Source organism: Acinonyx jubatus, chromosome B1, assembly GCF_027475565.1.
Source record: "Acinonyx jubatus isolate Ajub_Pintada_27869175 chromosome B1, VMU_Ajub_asm_v1.0, whole genome shotgun sequence".
NCBI lineage: Eukaryota > Metazoa > Chordata > Mammalia > Carnivora > Felidae > Acinonyx > Acinonyx jubatus.
Genome location: NC_069382.1, coordinates 93,584,705 through 93,608,473, shown reverse-complemented (window position 1 = coordinate 93,608,473; position 23,769 = coordinate 93,584,705). Strand labels below are relative to the sequence as shown.

The window sequence follows — 23,769 nt, the reverse complement described above, 5'->3', positions numbered from 1 at the left end:
CTTTACACGCTATTGGCTATTTGTCAAGCTATAGGCGGAGCTGCGATAACCTGGATAACAGGGAGTTGAGCCACTAGCGTGGCAGGGGCGAGCTGGCTCCTTTCCGTCTTCCTGTGGTGGAGTACAGTGTTTCCGTGTGTGTGTTTACATCCCAAGATGTAAACGTAGGTAGGGCATAAAATACATATTTTAAATGTTCTCGGGATCTTTGATACCTAGTACTTCTGGACTGGGAGAACGTGCTGGCCAAAAGGAGTGAGTGGAAAGTAAGTAAATTTCTGGAGCTGGAGGGAGAACCCATGCTGGCGGCTTTCGAGTCCACCACCAAGGCTGACCTTCTGGAGGATTTCTGAGTATGGACTTGATTTCCAGAAGCTAAGTACGATACTGCCCCTCTGGGTCTTTAGAGAAAGGAAACACCTCTTTAAATATTTAACTGTGTGTCAGTAAGGCATGTAGTTACAAGTACTCGAAAGGTCCTGCAAATTCAGCAGTTATTTCTTTTTTTTTAATTTTTTTTTAATGTTTGTTTATTTTTGAGACAGAGAGAGACAGAGCATGAACGAGGGAGGGTCAGAGAGAGAGGGAGACACAGAATCCGAAGCAGGCTCCAGGCTCTGAGCTGTCAGCACAGAGCCCAACGGGGGGCTCAAACTCATGGACTGTGAGATCATGACCTGAGCCGAAATCGGCGGCTTAACCGACTGAGCCACCCAGGCGCCCCAGCAGTTATTTCTTTAGAGATACTTTGCTTCCTTAAAAAAGAAGAAAAAAGTTACATTGTATTGCAAGAAAATATTAGACAAAACTTTAAATTTGGGGGTAAATTACAATTATCAGAATTAAAAATTGATTTTGTCTGGATATAAGCCTTATCTTACTATTGGAGGAAATTTGAACACTAGCAATAAAAATATTAACTTGAAGCTAGCTTTAATAGATTATGGTTCTGCCAAATATGTTTTATTGAAATGGTTTCACTAGATATGTCAAGATGTAGCTCCATTTGGCTTTCTCTTTAACAGTTTAAGTTTTGTTGTTCTGTACTCATAATTCTATATAAATGATATAATGTTAGCAGAATATATTAAGAAGTTTAAAAAATTTGTCCCACTATGTCCATTTATGTATTTGAAATCCTGAAGCTTTCTCCATACTCCCTATTAAGAGATGAGGTGGTCCCTTCCTCTAAAGGCTGGCTGTCAAATATGGAGGTATATCTAACAAGCACAAAAAAGTTTAGTTTAGCTTTGTGTCAGTGAAGATTGAACTTGATCTGGTTTTGGTAGCCTTGAAGTTAACCCAAAAACTTATTGGAAGGAGAGATTGAGTGGGCAAGTTTCAACTCTTTTTTGAAGGTCGGTGTATGACTTTTCTTCATGAACTCTTCACTGACTCCCCAAGGACTTGTTTTTAAGTTCTCCTACATTTGAACCTGTATTTTGTCATATTGTAGTTTAATTTGCCATCAAATAGTAATAAATTTAATTCTACATTTGTGGAAGTTATAGATGTTAATATATATTAGTGCTGGCAAAGAGTACCTTCTGGATATAAATGATGAATTGCCTTTGCATTGCATAAATCAAATATCTGAAGTTGGAATTTTTATCTCTGTACTTGAACTATCTGGTTTATACAGTCAAGTTCAATACAAACTGTAGTTTTGGGATTTGGTGTTTGTCTGGGGGGGGCTGGTTTACAAAACTGAGCTAGTTGAATTTCTGAATTTCAGTGGAGTTTTTTCAAAAATTTTTCATCCTTATGAAACAAAATTGTGATGATTCCACTTATCCTTAAAGTATTGCCTCTAGTGTTGCTTGGTTTTAAAGGTTCCCTTGTGTTCTCTATCCAAGGAAGGTGCTTCCTTAATGCTTCATGCATTGTTTTGTAGTTTGTCTCCAGGCTCCTGCCTGGAACACAGTAAGGGCTCAACAAATATGTGAAGAAGGAATTAAAGAATTCAGTAGATGTGCTTCGAAAGTATTAATGTAATTGAGTACAAGGAATGAGAAGTGAGAGAAAAAAAGTACTTAGTATGTGTTTAACGATTCTCTAGCCCTAGATCTATTTCCTCAATAAAGAAAACCCTTGAAAATTGATAGCTTTTACTAATATTAACTTATTTAATAAATTGACATTGAGCACCCAGTACTATATGGAAAGCATCATAAAGAATACAAAGTTGGAACTTTAAGCTAGGGTGAAAACTGTATGAAACATTCTCTGGTATAATTAAATGCCATAAAAAACTGATTTTTAAGAAGCTCTTCTTAATTATGTTTATTTTCACCAGCCAAGAGAAGCATGGCCTGGAAATTGGGAGCTCTCTTTTTAAGCTTGTCTTTTTTATTATTATAATTTCTGTAATATGAAATGATATGAAATCTCTCAAATTTTTAAGTGTAGAGTATAGTAGTGTTAACTATGTGCACATTGTTGTACAGCAGATCTCTAGAATTCTTTCATCTTACCTAACTCAAACTGTATACCTATTGAACAATAACTCCTCATTTCCCTCTCCCACCCAAAGTGATTTTTATAAAACAAAAATAATAGTTGTGGTAAAACAAATACAAAAGCCGTTTTTCCCCCAAAGCGGTTTTTAAAAGTATGCTATAAGCAAAATAAGTTTAGGCTGAGCCATGTGAAATTGCAATTTTTACAATTTTTGAGTAATGGCTACACACTAATGTCTGCTCTTGCAGAGCAGGAGAAAATGGTGGTGACTTGACTTAAATATGTAGCATATGCACAGTATTCTCAGAGTAGCTATGAAGTTCAAGTGCAGTGACTCCTCCTGAATTAAACCCATAGATCCTATAGACATTTTGGTAACTCTCAGCAACCAAAATACAGAGTGATTCTATTATTTGGAAATATTGTAGTTCTGTAAATTATTACCTTTTCTTGAGAAGTTTAAAATTTTACACAAAATTGTGTTATGAGTTTGTGTCTAATCCTCTTTAGAAACAATAAGTTTACACTGGCATGAAAGAGACACTAAATGAAGGAAAATAGATTGATAAATGCTCAGATACTGAACCAACCAGAGCCATGATGTGTATCTCTAGAACACTTAACCATATTTTATGATCTCAAGGGTCAGTTAGATTCTCCTGCCTCATAGTCTAGTTTTTTTTAAAGGAAAACCACTTAAGAAAGATGTAATTTTAATGATTTCAACAGAAAAATATTTTTTAAGCAAACCTATATACTTTAATAGTAACAGCTAATCTCTTATATTTACTACATACATGCTAGGCACTGTACTAAATATATATATATATGTGTGTATGTGTGTGTGTATATATATATGTGTGTGTGTATATATATATATATATATGTATGTATATATATCCGCTCACAAAAACCTTTGAAGCTAGGTCCTATTTTAAAATCCTTTTTACAGTAGTAACTTGCTGATGATCACAGTTGGAAAGTGCTTGAATTGGAATTTGACCCTAGGCAGTCTGGTTCCAATGTCACAATCTTTGACCACTATGTATATGCCTCCCAGTAGTGTAATATAATTTACATTTAGGGTAATATTATTTATAATGAGTGTAATATAAAATTAATTTACAATTTTTGCTTATAGGGCCAGTTAGCCTTTAGTTACATTAAGTGAATTATTGCTGTATGTGTTCTATTGTAATTTTTTTTTTAATGTTTGTTTTTGAAAGGGAGAGAGATGGAGGGAGGGGCAGAGAGAGGGAGGGAGGGAGGGGCAAGAGGATCCAAAGCAGGCTCTGTGCTGGATGTGGAGCTGGGATATGTGAACCATGAGATCATGACCTGAGCCAAAATTGGTGTTTAACTGACTGAGCCACCTAGGAGCCCTCGTTCTATTGTAATTTTAATGATTTATAATCCATTTTCAGATTGTTGCAGAGTATTTATATTGCTGAATTACCCATCCTTCCCCTTCTAGACTGCTCAAACTTAAGTGGAAAGATTAAAAGTTCAGATATTCATTGGTAGTCTTTCAGCAGTTTTCTTTCCTGCAAAAACCAGGCATCTCGGCCTCAGTCCTCCGAGCCCCACCCCCAGAATGTGTAGGCAGCTGGGCGGAGCCTAAGGTTGAGCCCTCTCCGGTGACCCCCCACAGAAGCTAGTGAGCTGAGTGTGGTGCAGAAAAGAGCTTCCGGGTCTGTGTTCTCTCCTTGTTATGCGCTCTTCCCTTTGTCATTACTGGCACCTTCGACCAGTCTTGTTGGCTTTTTCTCTGGTAATTTATTTTTCCGCTGCTTTTGCTGGCATAGTTTACTCGCACTTTCGGACTTTCTTCTTTCTCCGTTTCTCTTGTAAATGGGCAGGGGTGCAAGTGGAAGCAGAATGCAAACTGAAAATAATTATCGTGAGAAACTACAGAAAATTTCGTGAAACAAGGAATTTGGAAATTTTCCTTGTAAAACGTTCTGTAGAGAAAACACCTTTTTCCGTAACTTAACCTTTGCAGAATGTTTTCCGTCTTCCAGGTGCTCAGTGTTCTGGGGTTCTGTCTTCTTTATCTCCCTTCATTTCCTTTTAAAGGCCTTTTCTCTAGTACAGATAAAGCATGAAAATAATTTAAAAACTGTGACTTTTTTTGATGAAAGAGTAGTTTGAAGAATAGAGATTAAAAATGTGGAAAAACACAGGTTAACTAACATTCTTTTAAGAAAGTTTAAATAGGGGTACCTGGGTGGCTCAGTGGGTTACCATCTGACTTTGGCTCAGGTCATGATCTCATGGTTGGTGAGTTCCAGCCCCAAGTCGGGCTGTGTGCTGAGGGCTCAGAGCCTGGAGCCCGCTTCAGATTCTGTCTCCCTCTCTCTGTTCCTCCTCCACTCATGTTGTGTCTCTTTCAAAAATAAAATAAAACATTAAAAAATAATGAAAAAAGGTTTAAATAGCCAACACTGAAATTGCATAATAGACTGGTGATCACCTTGAATGAATATATTCCTTCAATAATATTCCCAGTGTTCATTCTGACTTTTTAGAAATGTTCAGCATATGTAGAGTCAGAGAAGCGTCTATAGAGAAGAGGTGGTCACTATAGTCTTTGAGAGATCCAGCCATAAAATGGACTTTAAAAATAGTTTCAAATGATTCATTTATTTTTTGATAGTGATGTGTGCCTATCATAATATAAAATTCAGGTAGTTTTTTAAAAGAAAGTGATAATGGTTGCAAGTAAACCTCCCTTTCTGTCTTGTCTCAGGCAGTTAATTCCCTCAAAAGAGGTAACCACTGTCATCACTGGTTTCTTGTATATGCTTTTTGAGATACTATATGCATTCACAAGTATATATGCAAAGTGCCTTTTTTTTAATGAAATAAATTCATGCTTTTTGCACCTTGCTTTTTTCACTGAATATATTTTAGATATATATAGAGCCGCCTCATTTTTAATAGCTAAATTGTATTTTCTTGCTTAATAATAGTGTAATTTCTTTATCAGTCCTCTACTGATGGATATTTAAATTATGATATTAACTTGATATTTTGTTATTATAAATAATGTTGCAGTGAATGTCTTTATACTTATGTCATTTTGAATATGTGCAGGTATAATAACTCCTAGAACTAGAATTGAGTCAAAGGATATTTGCATTTTTTTTTGTTTTGATAGATATTGAGGGATTGCTCTTCACAGAGGCTGTGCCAGTAATGCCCCCACAACAATATGTGATTATTTCTCAGTGTCCTCTTTATTATACCATGTTATCAAACTTTTTGATCCGTGGAAATAGTAATGTATTGTTTTAATTTGCATTTCTGTCATAAGTGAGGTTGAACATTTTGCATCTACTTTCTGTCAACTGTGTTTTCCTATTTTGCTGTTGGGATATTGAACTTTTCCTTACTGATTTCTAGGAGCCCTTTAAACATAATAGAAGTTAGTTATTTGTCTAAAATATGAGTTGAAGATGTTTTTGTTCCCAAACTGTCTTTTGATTTTGTAATGGTGGGCTTCTTTTCTTTTCTTTTCTTTCCTTTTCTTTTCTTTTCTTTTTTCTTTTCTTTTCTTTCTAGAGAGCATACATGAGCCAGGGAGAAGGGCAGAGGGAGAGAGAGAGAGAGAGAGAGAGAGAGAGAGAGAATCTCAAGCAGGCTCCATGCCCAACACAGAGCCTGACGTGGATCCCGACATGGGGCTCGATGTCATGATCATAACATGAGCCAAAATCAGGAGTCAGATGCTTAACCAACTGAGCCACCCAAGCGCCCCTGTAATGGTGGTAGTTGTTTTTTTGTTTTGTTTTGTTTTGTTTTGTTTTTTTGTGGATGTAGGCAGACTTCTTCTGGTTTTGTTATTTTTATGCAGCCAAATGTATCACTCTTTTATGTCTTTTGGATTTGGGGTTATATTTTATTTATTTTTTTAAGTTTATTTTTGAGACAGAGCATGCAAGCGAGGGAAGGGCACAGAGAGAGGGGGAAAGAAGATCTGAAGTGGGCACCGTGCTGACAGCAGTGAGCCCGATGCAGGGCTCAAACTCACAAACTGTGAGATCATGACCTGAGCCAGGGTTTGACACTCAACTGACTGAGCCACCCAGGTGCCCCTGGGGTTATATTTTAAAAGGTTTTTTTTTCTACTATAAGGTTTTTTAAAAATTCATTTTTTCCATTTTTTAATATGGTTTTTATGTTTAAATTTTTGATTCATTTACATTTGAACATAATATACCAAACTATATTTAAATATATATACTATTTTTATATACTATTTAAATATAGTATATATTATATATAGCATATATAATATATTACTATTTATACTATGTATTATATATATTATATATAACATATGCTATTTAAATATACTATATAAACTATTTATAGTTTGGTATAGGGATCCAACCTTATTAAATTGGACTGCAAAATGAACTAATTGATAATAGACCTGTTTGGTTTAGTTATACAAGACCGGTTGGTTAGCTACATGAGAATCATCCCTAACTCCCTAGAGACTTAAACTTTATTTCCTGAGCACCTGGTATGTCACCTGAAATAAAGTGAGTAGTTAATAAACCTTTTTAAAAAATTTTTTTAAACATTTATTCATTTTTGAGAGACACAGAGAGACAGAGTGTGAGTGAGGGAGAGGCAGAAAGAGAGGGAGACACAGAATCTGAAGCAGGTTCCAGGCTCTGGACTGTCAGCTCAGAGCCCGATGTAGGGCTCGAATTCACAGACTGCGAGATCATGACCTGAGCTGAAGTTGGACTCTTAACTGACTGAGCCCCCAGGCACCCAATACACCTATGATAAACTAAATTGAAAGGACGTTTCTAGGTATGATATATTATCTTAGTTACTTACCACTGTTTTGGTTGAAAGAGAAATGCTACCACAAACACAGTTGATTTCTATTGCACAAAACCTTAGAATCATGAAATTTTGGATCCAGAGACTAGAATGATTATTTACTTAAGAAATAAATAATAAATTCCTATTACTTACAGGCATTCTAGTTGGGAATGGGGAGACAGTAAACATGTTGTAATGCTGTGAATCATGTATAGACAGTAGAGAGTGACAGGAAGTAGAGTGCTGCAGGGATGCACACTAGCACAGTTCACAAAGGACATGGACAGTTGAATTGTCTTTACTTCATATGAGTACACGTGCAAACAAAAAAATTGAGAGGTAGTGAGAGTTAAGCTTCAGGAGACAGTTCTAAGTATCCCAGGGAAATTGAAAGGAGACTGTGTTGTTTTTGTCTGGGTCCATGTTATATTTAGATTACATTGTAAACTAGTGGGTTTGACCATATTTTTAGGTTAATTTTGTTATAAACATTGTGTACATTTAGATTAACAGGAATGCTCTTTAAGCAAATTAACAAATTTGTCATTCTAATAAGGAAACTAAAGTCATTTATGCAGTTAAAGCCAAAGTTACATGCTACCCTTGGACATGTCATCCATGACACTCCTCCTTGCTGGTAGAAGTCTAGTCAATATTTCTTGCAGTAATTTTCAAACACTGCTCAAAGAAATCAGGGAAAAAGGCTAGTAGAAGGTCTTGAAGTTCCACTACTTTATACTCTCAACAAGAGTAGCTCTGCTTTTATATTTAATTTCTTCTGGACTTTTAAGTAAGATTACATTTTATAATTTGAAGTTATAGAGTAGTTTGTAATTTGAAACTCTAAAGTACATGTCAGTCTTACCACAAGACCCACCATATGTGGATGGAAGTGACAAGCCACTTTTTAGGAGCAAATCACTGCGTGTGGTTTAATTCCATTTAGACATAGAGATGATTGCCTAGAATAGCTGGGCGTTGAGAATTCTGTAGTGGAAACCCACTGATTAGGATAGAGATCCCTTTAATGTGTGCAATATTTTTGTAGATATGATGGTCCTGTAGAGAATGAGTGAATCCGCCAAAACTTTCAAGTCACTAAGTTATATTTTGCCAGGATTGTAAAGCTCCAGGTTATGAGAATAGCATATTCTCTGGCATATTGGTACCAGAATCAGATTTAATCACCATTTCTAACATCTTGATTTGTTCTTATTTCTTCCTGTATGCTTCAAGATGGTACTTAACCAGTACCAAAATTTGGGATAGAGATTTATCCATTTATACATGAAGAATGCGCCTTGATATTTCAACTAAGGATAGTAAATTTATGATTGAGGTATTTTATTTCACATAAAATCAGTACTAAGTTCTACAAAAATCAGTCAATTTATGCAGACTTATCACTCATTGAGCTTATTTTAATAATGAAGAACATAAATTGCTGAACATATCCTCTTCTCAAATACTGTAAGTTGCAAATGGATTGTAATGCCAGAATTATTTTAATTTTAGAGATTATCAATTAAAATTTGTTACCATGTAGTGAAAATTAGGAAGAGCTACTACAGACTTTAGAAAAAGGTTTTCAAAGATCTTGGATTTCTGTGGGCCACCGAGCTTATATATTTGGATCTCCCAATGATTGGTACACAGTAGGTACTCAGTATCTATTCATTGAAATAAATTTATTCAAAACTTAATAACTTTATTATTTGCAGTAAAAACCTATGAAGCAAGGAAATGCATTCAAAGGTTTCAGATAAGGGAAATTGAAGTTTGGAAATAGCACCATTGCTAATCAAGACTATCTTCTGAACAAGACATAAGGACCTAATATAAGTTGAGGAATCCACCACTCCTAAAATAAGGTTTTCATCACCTTACAGATCTCTGATGTACCTTCATTTTTCTTAATGTTTATTAATTTTTTAGAGAGGGAGAGAGAGAGACAGAGTGCAAGCAGGGAAGGAGCAGAGAGAGAGGGAGGCACAGAATCTGAAGAAAACTCCAGGCTCTGAGCTGTCAGCATAGAGCCCAACATGGGGCTCGAACTCACGAACCGTGAGATCATCATCTGAGCCGGCGTCGGCCACTTAACCGACTGAGCCACCCAGGCACCCCAGTGATGTATCTTCATTTGGGAAAACATGGCTTATGTTAGTTCAGTTTCATGTGACCTTGGACAAATCTGTTTTCTTCATTTGTAATGAGAATAAAAATAGATCCTCTGCAAGTTTGTTATGAAATTAAGTGAGATAACATTTATAAAATGCCTGATCCATAGTGTTTAAATAAAAATGTAATTTTATTAATATAATGCTTTCTTTGCATTTAATCCTCAGAGAAACAATTTAAAATGCAAATACTGCTTGTTCAAATGTATTTAGTCTATTTCAAAGTTTAGACGATGAATTCTGTCTATTTTTCAGTCAGAGAAGGGATTAACATGTTGTGTTTAACACTTGAAATATCAACAATTGAGAAGGTTAAGAAAATCTGTACCCTGAGATCAAGGAAGACAATATTAAACTCTACTAACCTTCAAATAGTTGGAGCACCCCCCTTCCCGCAATTCCCACCCCAAAGAGAAAAGGGTTTTAGCCAAAAGAACAAGTGTTAACAGCAGTGCTTCTGCTGATTTGTAGTTATTTTTTTTATCAAATCGTTTTTTTATTATATAGATCTTGATTCCCAAAGGGGTCCAATACACCTGCACATTTTAGAATAAAAGATAAAGAATGTAGAAACTCATAGTGTTTATAGTCATTAAGTACATGAATAGTTTCTTCAGTGGACTTAATTGGTTTTTAAAAATGATTTTGATATATTCTTTACAAGGTAACATGAGCTGCATCTAGACCTAGTCTTAAAGCTTTTTGGATCCAACTCCCTATCTTATAATAGAACTCACGTCCACAGTTTGCTATAACACAAATGGCCTTTTGACTCTCAGAACTGTGTGTCTGCCCCTCTGCTGCTTTCCTGCTATTTGACATTGACATTTCCATTTCATTTCTAACTATAGGAAACAATTGTATACGGTTAGAGTTTGTCTTATTTTTTTTTTTCCTTTAGAGTCTTCAGATGGATTTTAAAATAGAATACACTTGGGATGGTTTTCCAGTGAAGCATGAGCCAGTGTTTGTCAGGCTGAATCCAGGTGATGGAGGCGTGGTGATGGAAGTTAGCGCCCCATTTTTCAATGATCCTCCAGCTCCACTTGGAGAACCAGGAAAACCTTTCAATGAACTGTGGGATTATGAAGGTAAGTAGAAGTACTGTATTTTATTGCAAACATAAATCTTTTTATAATACCCTCTCCTAGAACTATTATTTTATCTTGCTGTAAGGAAGTGTGTGCTCTTCTGAGCAGCTGACGTGTGCAGTTTCTTCCGTTCCCTACCAATCTCTTATTCTGACTTTTTCACCATCACCTGTGTGACTTCAGCTATATAACTAGAACAGTGAAAAATGGCAATTACAAATCCAGATTTTTAAATTGCTGCCATATTTCTTTCCTTTACTTCTGATACCTATTTTAAGAAGAGTTCAGCATTTCTGTTTTGTCGTTAAGTATCTTCAAATTGCCACTTTAACCTTATAAACCTTCTTTATGGAAGTTTGGGGATGTTTTACTTATAGAAATACTATCAACTTTAATATGAAATGTAGTTTTTATTTTATACTGACAATCTCACATGTCAAATGAAGACTAAAAGACATACCATGAAATTACATTTTGCCAGGTTTGCTATATGATCCCCTCCTAATGTATTCTAATTAAGCAACCAAACTTACATTTTGAAATACTCTTTATGATTCCATTCCTCAGATCACAAACCATAACTGTCCCTGAGAGAAAATTCAAACCCTTCCTGTAAGATTTCAGAGTACTCATGGGTTGGCCTATCATATTCAACCAAAAGCTCTTTTTTTAATTAAAGTGTCATTGATACACTATGTTACATTAGTTTCAGGTGTACAGCATAATGGTCTGACAAGTCTGTGTATTATACTATGCTCACAAGTGTAGCTGCCATCAGTGTCCATACAATGCTATTACAGTACCATTGATTATATTTCCTTTATCTCTGTGACTTATTTATTCCAAAACTGGAAGCCTGTATCTCCCACTGCCTTTCACCCATGTTCCTTGTCTCCCTCCAGCAACCATCAGTTTGTTCTCTGTATTTATGGGTCTGTTTCCACTTTTTATTTACTCATTTGTTTTGTTTTTTAGATTCCATATATAAGTGAAACCATATGTCAACCAAAGGCTCTTGACTTATGAAAGGCTAATGGTCTTACTATCCATGCATGTTCTCACCCATGTACCTTTTCTCATTCTATTCCCCCCACCTGTAATGCACTTAGTTCTAAGGTCTAATATAGGTTTCATTTCTTTAAAAAAAGCCTTTGATGATTCTTGTAATCCATACAATCTGTATAGCATGCATTTTGTCAGTGTTAACTTATTGTATGTAAAACATACATTATCTTTTACTGATACCGAACTTAAATATACCAGCTACCTACTTGTGTAGACACCAATGTGACTTAACTACTGGAAGTACAGACACCAAACTCAAGAGCTCCTAAACTCAACTCATCTACTTCTGTCATAAACCTGCTTCTTTCCCCAATTGCCCAATTACTTAATACATCAGTTCACCAAATACAGAAATATGAGGTCTTTCCAATATATCCTTCTCTCTCACTCTCCATATTTGGATTTATTTACTGAGTCCTATCAGCTTTACCTCCTGAATGTTTCTCTAAGCTAGTTCTTCTTCATCCCCACTATCCCTGCCATAGGTTAGACCTTTATGATCTTTCACCTGGGCCAGTCAAAGCCTCCTTACTTGTCCTTTTGCCCTTGGCTTCATTCTTCACTTAGAAGCCAGAGTGATCTATCTAAAATGAAAATTCAAGGGGCGCCTGGGTGGCTCAGTCGGTTAAGCGGCCGACTTCGGCTCAGGTCATGATCTCGTGGTCTGTGAGTTCGAGCCCTGTGTCGGGCTCTGTGCTGACCGCTCAGAGCCTGGAGCCTGTTTCAGATTCTGTGTCTCCCTCTCTCTCTGACCCTCCCTTGTTCATGCTCTGTCTCTCTCTGTCTCAAAAATAAATAAACGTTAATAAAAAAATAATTTAAAAAAAATAAAATGAAAATTCAAACTCATAATTCAGGTCTTTACAAACCTTCTCAGGCTCCCTGTCCTCTTGGGATAGTTTCATCCTTCTTTTTATGATCTCTATATAAGATTTTCCATGACCTAGCCCCTTATTCTCTTTGCAGCATTGCTTCTTCATGCACTTCAATGTTTGCCTAGAAAGACTGAACTGCTTGTAGTTCTTTAAGGGAAAATATTTCCTAATCATGTACATTTGATTATACTTCTCTTTCATCCTGGAATGCCCTTTTCATCATTCCTCTTCACCCAGTTCCAACTCATCTTTCAAGATGGAGCTTAGGTAACACCTTCTCCAGGAATCCTTCCCTAAACCACATTTTGGAGCTAAGTATCTGTTTTCTTTTTTCTTGTGGTAGCAACCCATACCTCCTTCCCTTTTGATATTTTTATTAGAAGTGTCCACTTTCATGTCTGATTAGGTTGTAAGCTAATGAAAGTATTCCCAGAATCTGATACAGGGTTTAATTCAGAGAAGATGCAAAAATGATTTTAAGATGATTATGGAAAATAGTAATTAGAAGATGTATTAGAGTCTTCCAGAGAAACAAGACCAAGAGATACAGTGTGTGTGTGAGTGTGTGTATGTGTAAAGAAAGAGAGGGATTTATTTTAAGGTATTGGCTTATGCAGTTTTGGAGTCTGGCAAGTACAAAATCTTCATGGTAGAGCAGCAGGCTGGAGATGTGGTGAAGAGTATATACTGCAGTTTGAGTCTGATGGTGTCTGCTGGCAGAATTCCTTCATGGTCAGGGGAAGTCTGTCTTTTTTCTGTTAAGGGCTTCAATGATTGGATGAGACTCAGCCACATTATAGAGAATAATCTGCTTTACTAAAAGTTTACCGATTTAAATGTCAAATCTCATGTAAACAATACCTTCACAGAAACATCTAGGATACTGTTTGACCAAATATCTGGGTACTATGGCTAAGTTGACACAAAAATTAACCATCATGGAAGCATTCTAATTCATTTAGGTAAAAAACTTAGAAAGGGGCAATAAGCCTGAATCATTGATGGAACTGTATCCATGCTCAGCGAGGAGCCCGAGTGGGGCTTGATGCCAAGACCCTGGGCTCATGACCTGAGCTGAAATCAACAGTTGGATGCTCAACCAACTGAGCCAGCCAGGCGACCCTTAGCTATTTTATTATAAAAATAACACATGGAAAACTGGAAACAACATATATGTCTTCAATAAAGGACTGTGTGAATAAATTATAACATTCTATAGAAGAATACTATACAATAGTTTAAAAGCATTAGGTATCTATATGCTGCAAAGTTTTTTGTGAAAACAAGTTGTAGGCAATTATGATCCATATTTATTTTTTAAAATCCATGCAGGTAAAATAGATTGTAGAAGGACAGAAAACATCTGACAAAAATTTTAGAGCAAAGTGGAAAGAAAAGGACTTTGACTTTTTACTTTATATATGTTTATATTGTTTTAATCATTTATAAGAAGTATGTATTACTTTCATAATTAAACAATTTAAAAAACATCACATGCACAAAAAAGTCCAGGAAATTGTAAAGAAAAGAAAAATCACCTACGTGTATTGCCCCTATCAGAGCTAACCAGTCATTTGTGTGCATGTGTGTGTGCGTGTGCGCGCGTGCACTCATACTTTGCATACATTTATTTTTTTATTTTTTTAATGTTTATTTATTTTTGACAGAGAGACAGAGTGCAAGCAGCAGAGAGGCAGAGAGAGAGGGAGACACAGAATCCGAAGCAGGCTTCAGGCTCTGAGCTGTCAGCCCAGAGCCTGATGCAGGACTCACACTCACGGACTGTGAGATCATGACCTGAGCTGAAGTCAAATGCTCAACAGACTGAGCCACCCAGGCTTTCCCCTTTACAGACATCTAGACACAGGCATGCATGCACATTCTTATTTCATGTACATTTCGTTATTGTTCTGCAGCCTGCTTATCACATATCATGGATATCTTCCCATATCAAAAAATATAATTAACTGTATATTTGATTGTAATGACTGTATTATATATTTTTGCATGGAATATATAAATTCCATAGTTTATTTAACAGCTCTCCCATATAACAGGAGTTTTATTTATATAGTGGGAAATAACCATTTAAATTTTTTTTTTTTAACGTTTATTTATTTTTGAGACAGAGACAGAGCATGAATGGGGGAGGGGCAGAGAGAGAGGGAGACACAGAATCGGAAGCAGGCTCCAGGCTCTGAGCCATCAGCCCAGAGCCCGACGCGGGGCTCGAACTCACGAACTGTGAGATCGTGACCTGAGCCGAAGTCGACGTGTAACCGACTGAGCCACCCAGGCGCCCCTGGGAAATAACCATTTAGATCATTCTAAATTTTTGAGCAATACTTTGATGACTGGCATGATATTTATTTCTTTTCCCAGTTGTCTGATTATTTTCTTTAAAAAAAATTTTTTTTAATGTGTTTTTAATTTATTTTTGAGACAGAGACAGAGCATGAGCAGGGGAGGGGCAGAGAGAGAGGGACACAGAATCTGAAGCAGACTCCAGGCTCTGAGCTGTGAGCACAGAACCCAACGCGGGGCTCAAACTCACGGACTGTGAGATCATGACCTGAACTGAAGTCGGACGCTTAACCGATTGAGCCACCCAGGCACCCCTGTCTGATTATTTTCTTAAGATAAATTCCTAGAAAAGAAGATAACTGTCTCAAAGTCTGTGTAATAATATTCATTGTTTTAGAACGTCACCCAACACGAGGCTTTATTAATATTTTTAATTTATGATGATCTGATGTAGGAAAAAACTGATGATTTATTTCCTATGTATTTCTTCTTCCAGGCAATGCGTATTTGTTTTCTTTTGGGGATAGAATTAAAAATACTGAGTTAATTCATTTTATATTCTAAAAAATGAAGTATTTATTACTGAAGCAAAATCAACCTTCTCAGTATGTCTTATCTTTGTTTTCAAAAGTTGTGGAAGCATTTTTCTTGAATGACATAACTGAACAGTATTTAGAAGTTGAACTTTGTCCGTAAGTATAACATTTTTTTCTAACTCATTACTACATAATTTGAATACAGTTATTTCCTTATTATAAATTATATGGTCAGGGAAAAGCTCAATAGGAGTGCTAATCTGAACTAATCTGAATTGTGTATAATTCTTTATTTTCAAGTTAGTGTATAACATATATTGTAAACCTTTGAAAATATTATGTTGATATTATTCTCAATTCTCTAATGTGGCTTGTTTTCTAATTGGGTTTTTTATAAAATGAAAAATCATTATAAATAACAAAACTTCCTCTCATTATTCTAAAATTTGCATTATTATATATTAGCTATTCAGAAATAAAAGGAGATATAGATATAATGAATTGAACTAGTTTCTTTTCGGGAATCTTTTAAATGACTGGATTAAATTTGAATTTTATGTATTACATAATTATGTATTCCTTCTTTTATTCATCATTCAGCTATTGAGTGTATACTGTGTCACTTTGTGTTCAATGCCAGGGATAAAAATTAAATCACACATAGCTTTTTTAAAGACTTATTAAAAAAATTAACCTTGGACTGTTGTTTAAATTTAACCAGTCCTTTGGGAACCCTTTTTACCTAGTTGGCAGTTTTTCCTATATATGCAAAAAAGTAAATTTATGGCTACCTTTCATCTAAATTATGACAGAATTTAAATTAGTAAAATATTTAGTAAAGAAATATTTCTTTATATTGCCATTATTCATTTTAAATGACATTAATTAAAAAAAAAATTTTTTTTAATGTTTATTTTCAAGAGATAGATGGCAAGCAAGGGAGGGGCAGAGAGAGAGGGAGACACAGAATCTGAAGCAGGCTCCAGGCTCTGAACTATCAGCACAGAGCCCAATGCAGGGCTCAAATCCATGAGCTATGTGATCATGACCCGAGCCGAAGTCAGATGTGGAACTGACTGACCCACCTAGGCACCCCTTTTAAATACCTCTTAGTATCTAAATCCAGCAGCCTCTGTCCCTTTGTAGGGTGGGCAGAGTCCCAAACAGTTGATTTAAATGAAATTTTAGATATTTTTTTCTTTTCCCTTATTTTGATATCTTGCTAATTCTGATGTGGAAAACATAGATGTTCACAATTATATTTTTGAGAACAATCATATATTTTTGTGTGTACCTTTTAACTAACATGCCAGAATCTTTTGTTGAAAATACGATTAAACTGTCATATGAGGAAATAAAACTTCAACTGTTGTGTGATTATTTTCATCATACAGGAGAGAAAGCTAAGGCAAATAGGCTTGCAACTTGTTTAGAAAGCAGTTAAGAACTTGGGTATGCTAGAATTCTAAAGTTTTATCCTTAGTTTTAAGTTCATTAGATGATACTATCAGTGTCTTTTCATAAAATGATTTAGTAGTATATGAATAGGATAATTAGATTCTCTTTTGTTTTTAAATTATATAGTAACTATTATGTATATAATTAATAATTCTAAAAGTTAAAAAAAATCCTTAGAGTAGTTTAGTTTCATATATTCCAGGACAGTTAATAATCAAGAATCATGGTTTTGCTTCAGGCTATCAACTCCTATGACAGTTAATTAGCCTCTAGGAAAGCAACATGAAGAATATTGTTGTTTTAATTTGCAAGGACTTTTTATTCCTCTTAGGATATTCTTAAGGTTGTATAATAATACAAATAAACAGAGAACTTTTAAGTGAAAATAATACTTCTGTTAGAATTATTTATTGAAGGAAATCCTTCCTGAAAAGCTTACAACAGACCATCTGAGGAGAAATATTTAGTGTTTTCCAGAGACAGTAAATTTGTTTCATGTAACTACTTGAAATCCTTTGATTCTTACTGACCTGGCTCATCCCAATTATGCTCTCTTAATAGAATTCCTTCTGAGGATATATTTTGTTTATCTTTGAAAACGTAACATCAGTGTCTGAGCTAATGGTACAAATTAAAAAAACAGGAAAACACAACAGGTAGACGGATGGTGGAGAGTTGTGTGAAAGAAGAGATACAAATTAAAATCTTCAGCCTGTTGACTTGTGTTAGACAATCTATGTTTTTATTTCTTATCTTCCTGATGAGCATGTCTTTTTTTTCTTTTTCTTTTTCCTTTTCCTTTTCTTTTTTTTCTTTTTTTTTTTTTTTAACAGAAATAAACTTTAGTAAAGTTGTTGGATTCAGTCATAGATATTTGTGCAAACTTCCTTTATGGTGTTTTAGTTTTCAAGATGGGTTTTATTATGCCATCAGATACTGTGGTACCCACCCCCCCCAATCCCTTTTTCATACTTTGCCTCATCTGACACATGTAGCTTTCTGCATTTGACTGCAATGGTCTGAAAAATGGTAAGCTTGAAAATCACATTTCTAAGTAACTGAACATACTAGTTCTCCCTATAATTATCCAATATTCATATTGCACCTTTTTAATTATTTGGAAATTTAATATAAGCACACACACTGCAGGTATGAAGGAAAGTAAAGAAAATAACGTTTGTGTCTTTCAAACACTCATGAGGAATTTTAATTTTGACAGTCACGGACAACATTTGGTGCTTTTACTCTCTGGAAGAAGAAATGTATGGAAAGTAAGTAAATAAAAATATTAGACAAAATCCTTTAATCCATAAGGTATGTAGAGAGGTGTGTGTGTCTTCTATAAAATGTTTCAAGTATAAATCTAAATTTACTGGGGCGCCTGGTTGGCTCAGTTGGTTGGGTGTCCGACTTCGGCTCAGGTCATGATATCACAGTTCGTGGGTTTGAGCCCCGTGTCGGGCTCTGTGCTGACAGCACAGAGCCTGGAGCCTGTTTCGGATTCTGTGTCTCCCTCTCTCTCTCCTCCTCCCCTGTTCATGCTCTGTCTCTGTCTCAAGAATAAACATTAAAAAAAATTTTTTTTTAAAAACATCTAAATTTACCTTTTGTGTTTCACATGTTTCTATAGCAGGAGCTTGCTCTATCATTCAGAGTGTCCAGAGAAGAGACAAAATGGGAAGGCAAAGCTTATCTTCCTTGGAGTTATTTTCCACCAAAGGTGACAAAATTCAATTCATTTGCAATTCATGGGTCAAAAGATAAAAGAAATTATGAAGCTCTTTACCCTGTACCTCAGCATGAACTGCAACAAGGACAAAAACCTGATTTGTAAGTAGAAAATAAATGAAGATATGTTCCGATTCTGAGTTTTTTGGAATCTAATTTGTGGTAGAACAGTGGTAACACTTTTCATTCCAAGAAGACACGTGCACAAATACCTAGTAGAGTCTTATGTCCAGTGACGGTCCCCAGTAAATACTTGACAGACTGACTTTGGGCAGACATTGTCTCTCTTACTGCTGTCAGTAGAGCACTTACATTTCCATAGCGGCATGAGAAAAATGTTGCTTAGTGAGTATTGCAATGGCTAGTATAAAAATATGGTTTCAAATTCATTTATGATCCCTTTCAGAGCTAAATGGCCAGAGGCATCTATGTTTCCTGATGTGAGTGAGGGGTTAATAAATCTTTTCCCTTGCTGTTTAAGAATGTGATCTTCAGTCAACTCTCTAGCTCTCTTCCCCTGGTAACCTCATGATGATAAAAATGTCAGATATATTTTTAGGCAACATTGCTTGTCATAGTAATGACCCTTAATTGGTAAATTGATTCTGATCTGAGAGGAATTACAAATAAACTATGAGTACCTGATAGGGGCAGCATGACTTTGAGATTTCCCCTAAACAGTCTCGTTCCCTGTGGGGATGTAAGAAACTATGCCTATGAAGTTATTATTACAAGAGATTTTGGCTCCTGTGGGGCAGCAGGCATGTAAGCTAAGGTATTGCCTACATTTTCTCATTTTGAGTCTTACCTCTTTGCACCTGAACCTGTCACGTAAGGAGAATATGATTCCTGCCCAGCTTCATAAATGCTTCATGGACTGCTGTAAACACTGCTCCCTTAGGAAGGAAAGGCACATGCTGTCCTGGGGCAAACTGAGATTCCTACTCTGTATCTCTCTGGGCGTACCTAGTGTGGCCAAGATAGTCTGGTGTGATTGCATGTTTAGAATAGCCTAATAGATATCCTGGTGGGCTTTGTACCATGGTAGACTGACTTTCCTGCCTTTTTACCTTTAGAAAGTGCTATACTGCCATTCCTCTCCCTTTAGCTTTCACCTTCCTGTCACGCTCTTTACTCACTTCACCTTTATCTTTTCTAGCCAATTGCCTTTATTCTGCCTGACACACTTTTCCCTTTTCCCTTTGCATTTGTCCCAGTCCTGACCCTTTATCTTATCCTTCACTGTTTCCCTAACCTCTTTTTTTTTTTAATTTTTAAAATTAAAAAAATTGAAGTATAGTTGAGACACACTGTTACATTAGTTTCAGGTGTACAACATAGTGATTCGATAAGTCTGTACATTATGCTACGCTCATAAGTGTAGCTGCCATCAGTCTCCATACAACAAATGGCTATTACAATATATTCACTAGGCTATATTGACTAGATTCCCAAGGCTGCACTTTTTATCCCCGTGATTTATTCATTTTGTAACTGGAAGTTTCCTACATTGACCATGTGACTCTAAACCAGGTTCAGCCTGGCCAGGGGGGCAGAATGGGACAGGAATCCAGATGCAACTCCCTCAGGGCCCTCATATCAAGATGGCTTGTTTCTCTGGTTCTTCGCCAGCTAGCTAATGCCTTCCTGTATTCAGGCTCCTCGTTTACAAGTTATTGGAGTTTTACCCTAGATTAAAGTATGATTATACTATTGGCCAAGGTGGAGCCAGGGCAGAGTGATTTCCTACACAGCTGAGATCCACTGTAACTTGTTAGTGAAGCCTTTCTCTCCTCATTAAGCCACAATAGTTGAAATGGTTTTCCCAGAAAGGAGAGAACTAGGATTAAATCTCTTTTACATTAACTGCCCTTGCTTTGACAAAATCGTCTATTCTCTATAATCTATTGAGCTGAAGCTTTAAAAACAATTATCTATATGGCATATAAAGTATATAACACTTTGAATGTAAAAATATCTGTAAGAGTATAATATTTGTTAAGGCTAGATGGAATGAATCAGGTTTTGAGGGTTGATTTTTATTTCTCCCCTCAGCCATGAGGGAGCTTTTGCAGAATTGAGAGTGCTTTGAGATGTGGTGAATTTCAGAGCTGAATGTTTCATAGAAAGAATGAGAAAGTTGTACACATAAAAAACATCTTACCTTTGTTATTTTTTAAAATAGAATGTTGTTCTGTCACAAATGTGACAAATAGCCCTTGAGGACAGCTGTTTCACAAATGCATAATTCATTTCAGTTCCCACCTTCTTTTTCTTTCTGTTTAGCCATTGTCTGGAATACTTCAAGCCTTTCAATTTTAACACACTGCTTGGAGAAGAATGGAAACAACCAGAATCAGAGCTGTGGCTTTATGGAGAAATCTGATGTATAGGAGTATAGTAGATGATCATATCAATCATTTCTTCTCTGTATCTTTTAAGGTAAACCAATAATAAGTATAATCTCTTTTAATCATGGTACCACCAGCACATTTCAACAGCAAATATTTTCATAGAAGTCAGTGAAAATACAGTGTCTCTGTGGCAAGTTGTGTATGAGTTAACAAGAAAATTGAAGGTTTGTAGATGAGTTTATCTAGTAAGTTAAAATGTTCCTCAGAGTCATTAAGTCCAGAAGCGACCATGTCAATGAGTTCTACTGTCTGCCTTACCACCCTCAACCCAAATATCTCCAACTCTGTCAGCCAAAATCATTATTTCTCTTCCCACTTCCCTAAACCTCAGTCAGCCTGAGACTGGAACATCTTATTTGCACATGTTTTAATTCCATGTAATGTACAATAATTCTTTACTCAGAATCTTCTGCATTCTTCAAGTGGGTTGAAAACAATGACCTATTTCAGTTGAGAAGGAGATCCATGTTTGTTAAGGCATCATTAAGATACATATGTATTTAATCAGCTGTTTTTCCTGTCTTGGAGGCTATTTTTAGTCTGTAGAAGGAAATGGAATGAAGTAGCCTTGAATTTGGGCAACTGATTCTACTTTTGTTTACAAACAGATGACACTTACTTATGTATGCTGTTAAACCAGATGTGAAAATGTTTTTGCTTTACTTTGTGAGCATTAAACATTCCTGGTCTAGAATTTTCAAATTTTGTGCTATAATATAGCTCAGAGTTTGAAGCCATCTAGCAGATCATCTGTGAACTTCTCCACTAAACCTGTTTCTCCACTAGCATTCTTAACTCAGAGGTTAGTAGCCTTGCAGAAGAATTTTTATTGTACAGAATACACAACAATATACTTTTTTCTCTTCTTTTTTACTAACAGAACTTGAATTTTTAGGGGCATTGCTCAAAAACATTTTTCCAGATTCCTTTGAAGACAGAAATGGCATGATAAAGCAGCTCAGGTTAATGTGATATAAGTACACAGTATTAGGTGGGGATTTAAGGAAAGATGACTTGAAGATGAAAGATTCAGCTGTCATACACTTTTTGTCCTTTGCCCTCCCCTTTCCTTTTTCCTGAATTGCATAATTGGAACCTGAGGTAACACACTAGCTGTATTGTATCAATGAGGAGACAATCCAGGGAGAGCTGAGCAGCAGGACAGAGGAGCCTGAATTATAAACAATGCAGTAGAGTAACATACCATATCTGGACTGCCTACCTATTGACTTCTTTATACAGGAGAAAAGAAGCTGCCTAATTTGTTTCCCCAAGTTGATCCATAGATTTAATACAATCCCAGTTAAAAATCCCAGAAGGCTTTTTTGGGGTCTAAATTGACAAACATTAAAACTTTATGTGGAAATGTGAAGGACCTCAAATAGCCAAACAATTTTGAAAAAGAACAGAGTTTGAGGACTTACATGACTTGACTTCAAGACTTACTATTAAACTTCAATAATGAAGACAGTGTGACATTGGCATAGATTTAGACAAATATATCAAAGTAACAGAAACCAGAAAAGAAACAATATACAGTCAGTTGATTTTTTAACAAAGGTGCCAATGTATTTAAAAAGGGAAAGGATATCTTTTCAACAAATGGTATTGGGATAACTGAAAAAAGCATGAAAACAAAACCTTGACCCTCTACTTAATCTACATAAAAATTAACTTATATGTGACTGGTGAAATGAAAAAGGTTCTAGGAGAAAATCTTCATAATCTGGAGTAGAGAAACACTTGTTTTCAAATAAGACACACAAAGCACTAACTTAAAGAGAAATTGGACTTCATCAAAATCAAAACTTTCTGTTCCTCAAAAGCTTCCATTAAGAAAGTAAAGAAGCAAGCCACAGATTGGAATAAAATATCCAAAATACCCATATCTGACAAAAGACTCTTACCCAGAATATATAAAGAACTCCTACAAACCTGTAATAAAAGGAGAAGCCAGTTAAGGAGCCTTCACAGACACTTCACAGAAAAAATATACAAAAGGCCAATAAGTATATATAGAAACGCTCTCAACATCACTTATCATCAAGGAAATGCAAATTAAAACCACAAGATACCACTAAATGACTAAAATTACAAAATATACACACTGGTTAAATGGCTAACACTAAAAAAGACTGAGCAATAATGAGAATGTGGAGTGCCTGGAACTTTCATACACTATGGATAGGAATGTAATATATGGTACAATCACTTTGGAAAACTGAAAATTTCGAAAGTTAAATACACACTCTGTTTTTCAGTAGTTTCATGCTTAGGTACATACTGAAGAGAAATGAATCTTACGGCAGTTTTATTCATGGCACAAAACATAAACAATCAAGTTTGTATCTATAGGAGAATGGATATACAAACTGTGATCTAGTCAGACAATGGAGTACTACTTATAAAAAAGAATGGACTACTGATAAATGTAATAACCTTACCTGAATCTCTAAAGCATTACATTGAGCAAAATAAACCAGACAGAACATTCTGTATAACTAATTATATGATGGCCAATTATAGGCAAAACTAAGCTGTAGTGATGGATCTCAGAACGACTGTTTTCTCTGGGTGAGGTCAGGGGATTCAAACTGGCTGTAAAAGGAACATGAGGAAATTTGAGAGGGGGGCAGTTGAAATGATTTGTATATTGATCTGGCTGACAGTTATATAGCTGCATATATTTGTCAACATTCCCCAAGCTGTATATTTAAGATACGTGATTTTACTATTGTGAATTATACCTTAATAAAATACAGTTATAAAATAAGCTGTAAATTAAATGGAGTTAACTTCTACTGTGTATTGTTTCA

At 35.6% G+C, this 23,769-nt stretch overlaps 1 protein-coding gene across 1 annotated transcript; it reads left to right on the top strand.

The window, feature by feature from the left end:
• The first annotated feature begins 28 nt into the window (after positions 1–28).
• Positions 29–23,755, top strand: CB1H4orf33 (chromosome B1 C4orf33 homolog). Its single transcript, XM_015071781.3, is given in 7 exon segments — positions 29–266; positions 10,384–10,573; positions 15,449–15,509; positions 18,031–18,082; positions 18,442–18,641; positions 20,826–20,910; positions 20,912–23,755. Coding segments are annotated over 6 exon segments (600 nt in total). The 5' UTR covers positions 29–266; positions 10,384–10,392; the 3' UTR covers positions 20,933–23,755.
• Positions 23,756–23,769: the final 14 nt, after the last annotated feature.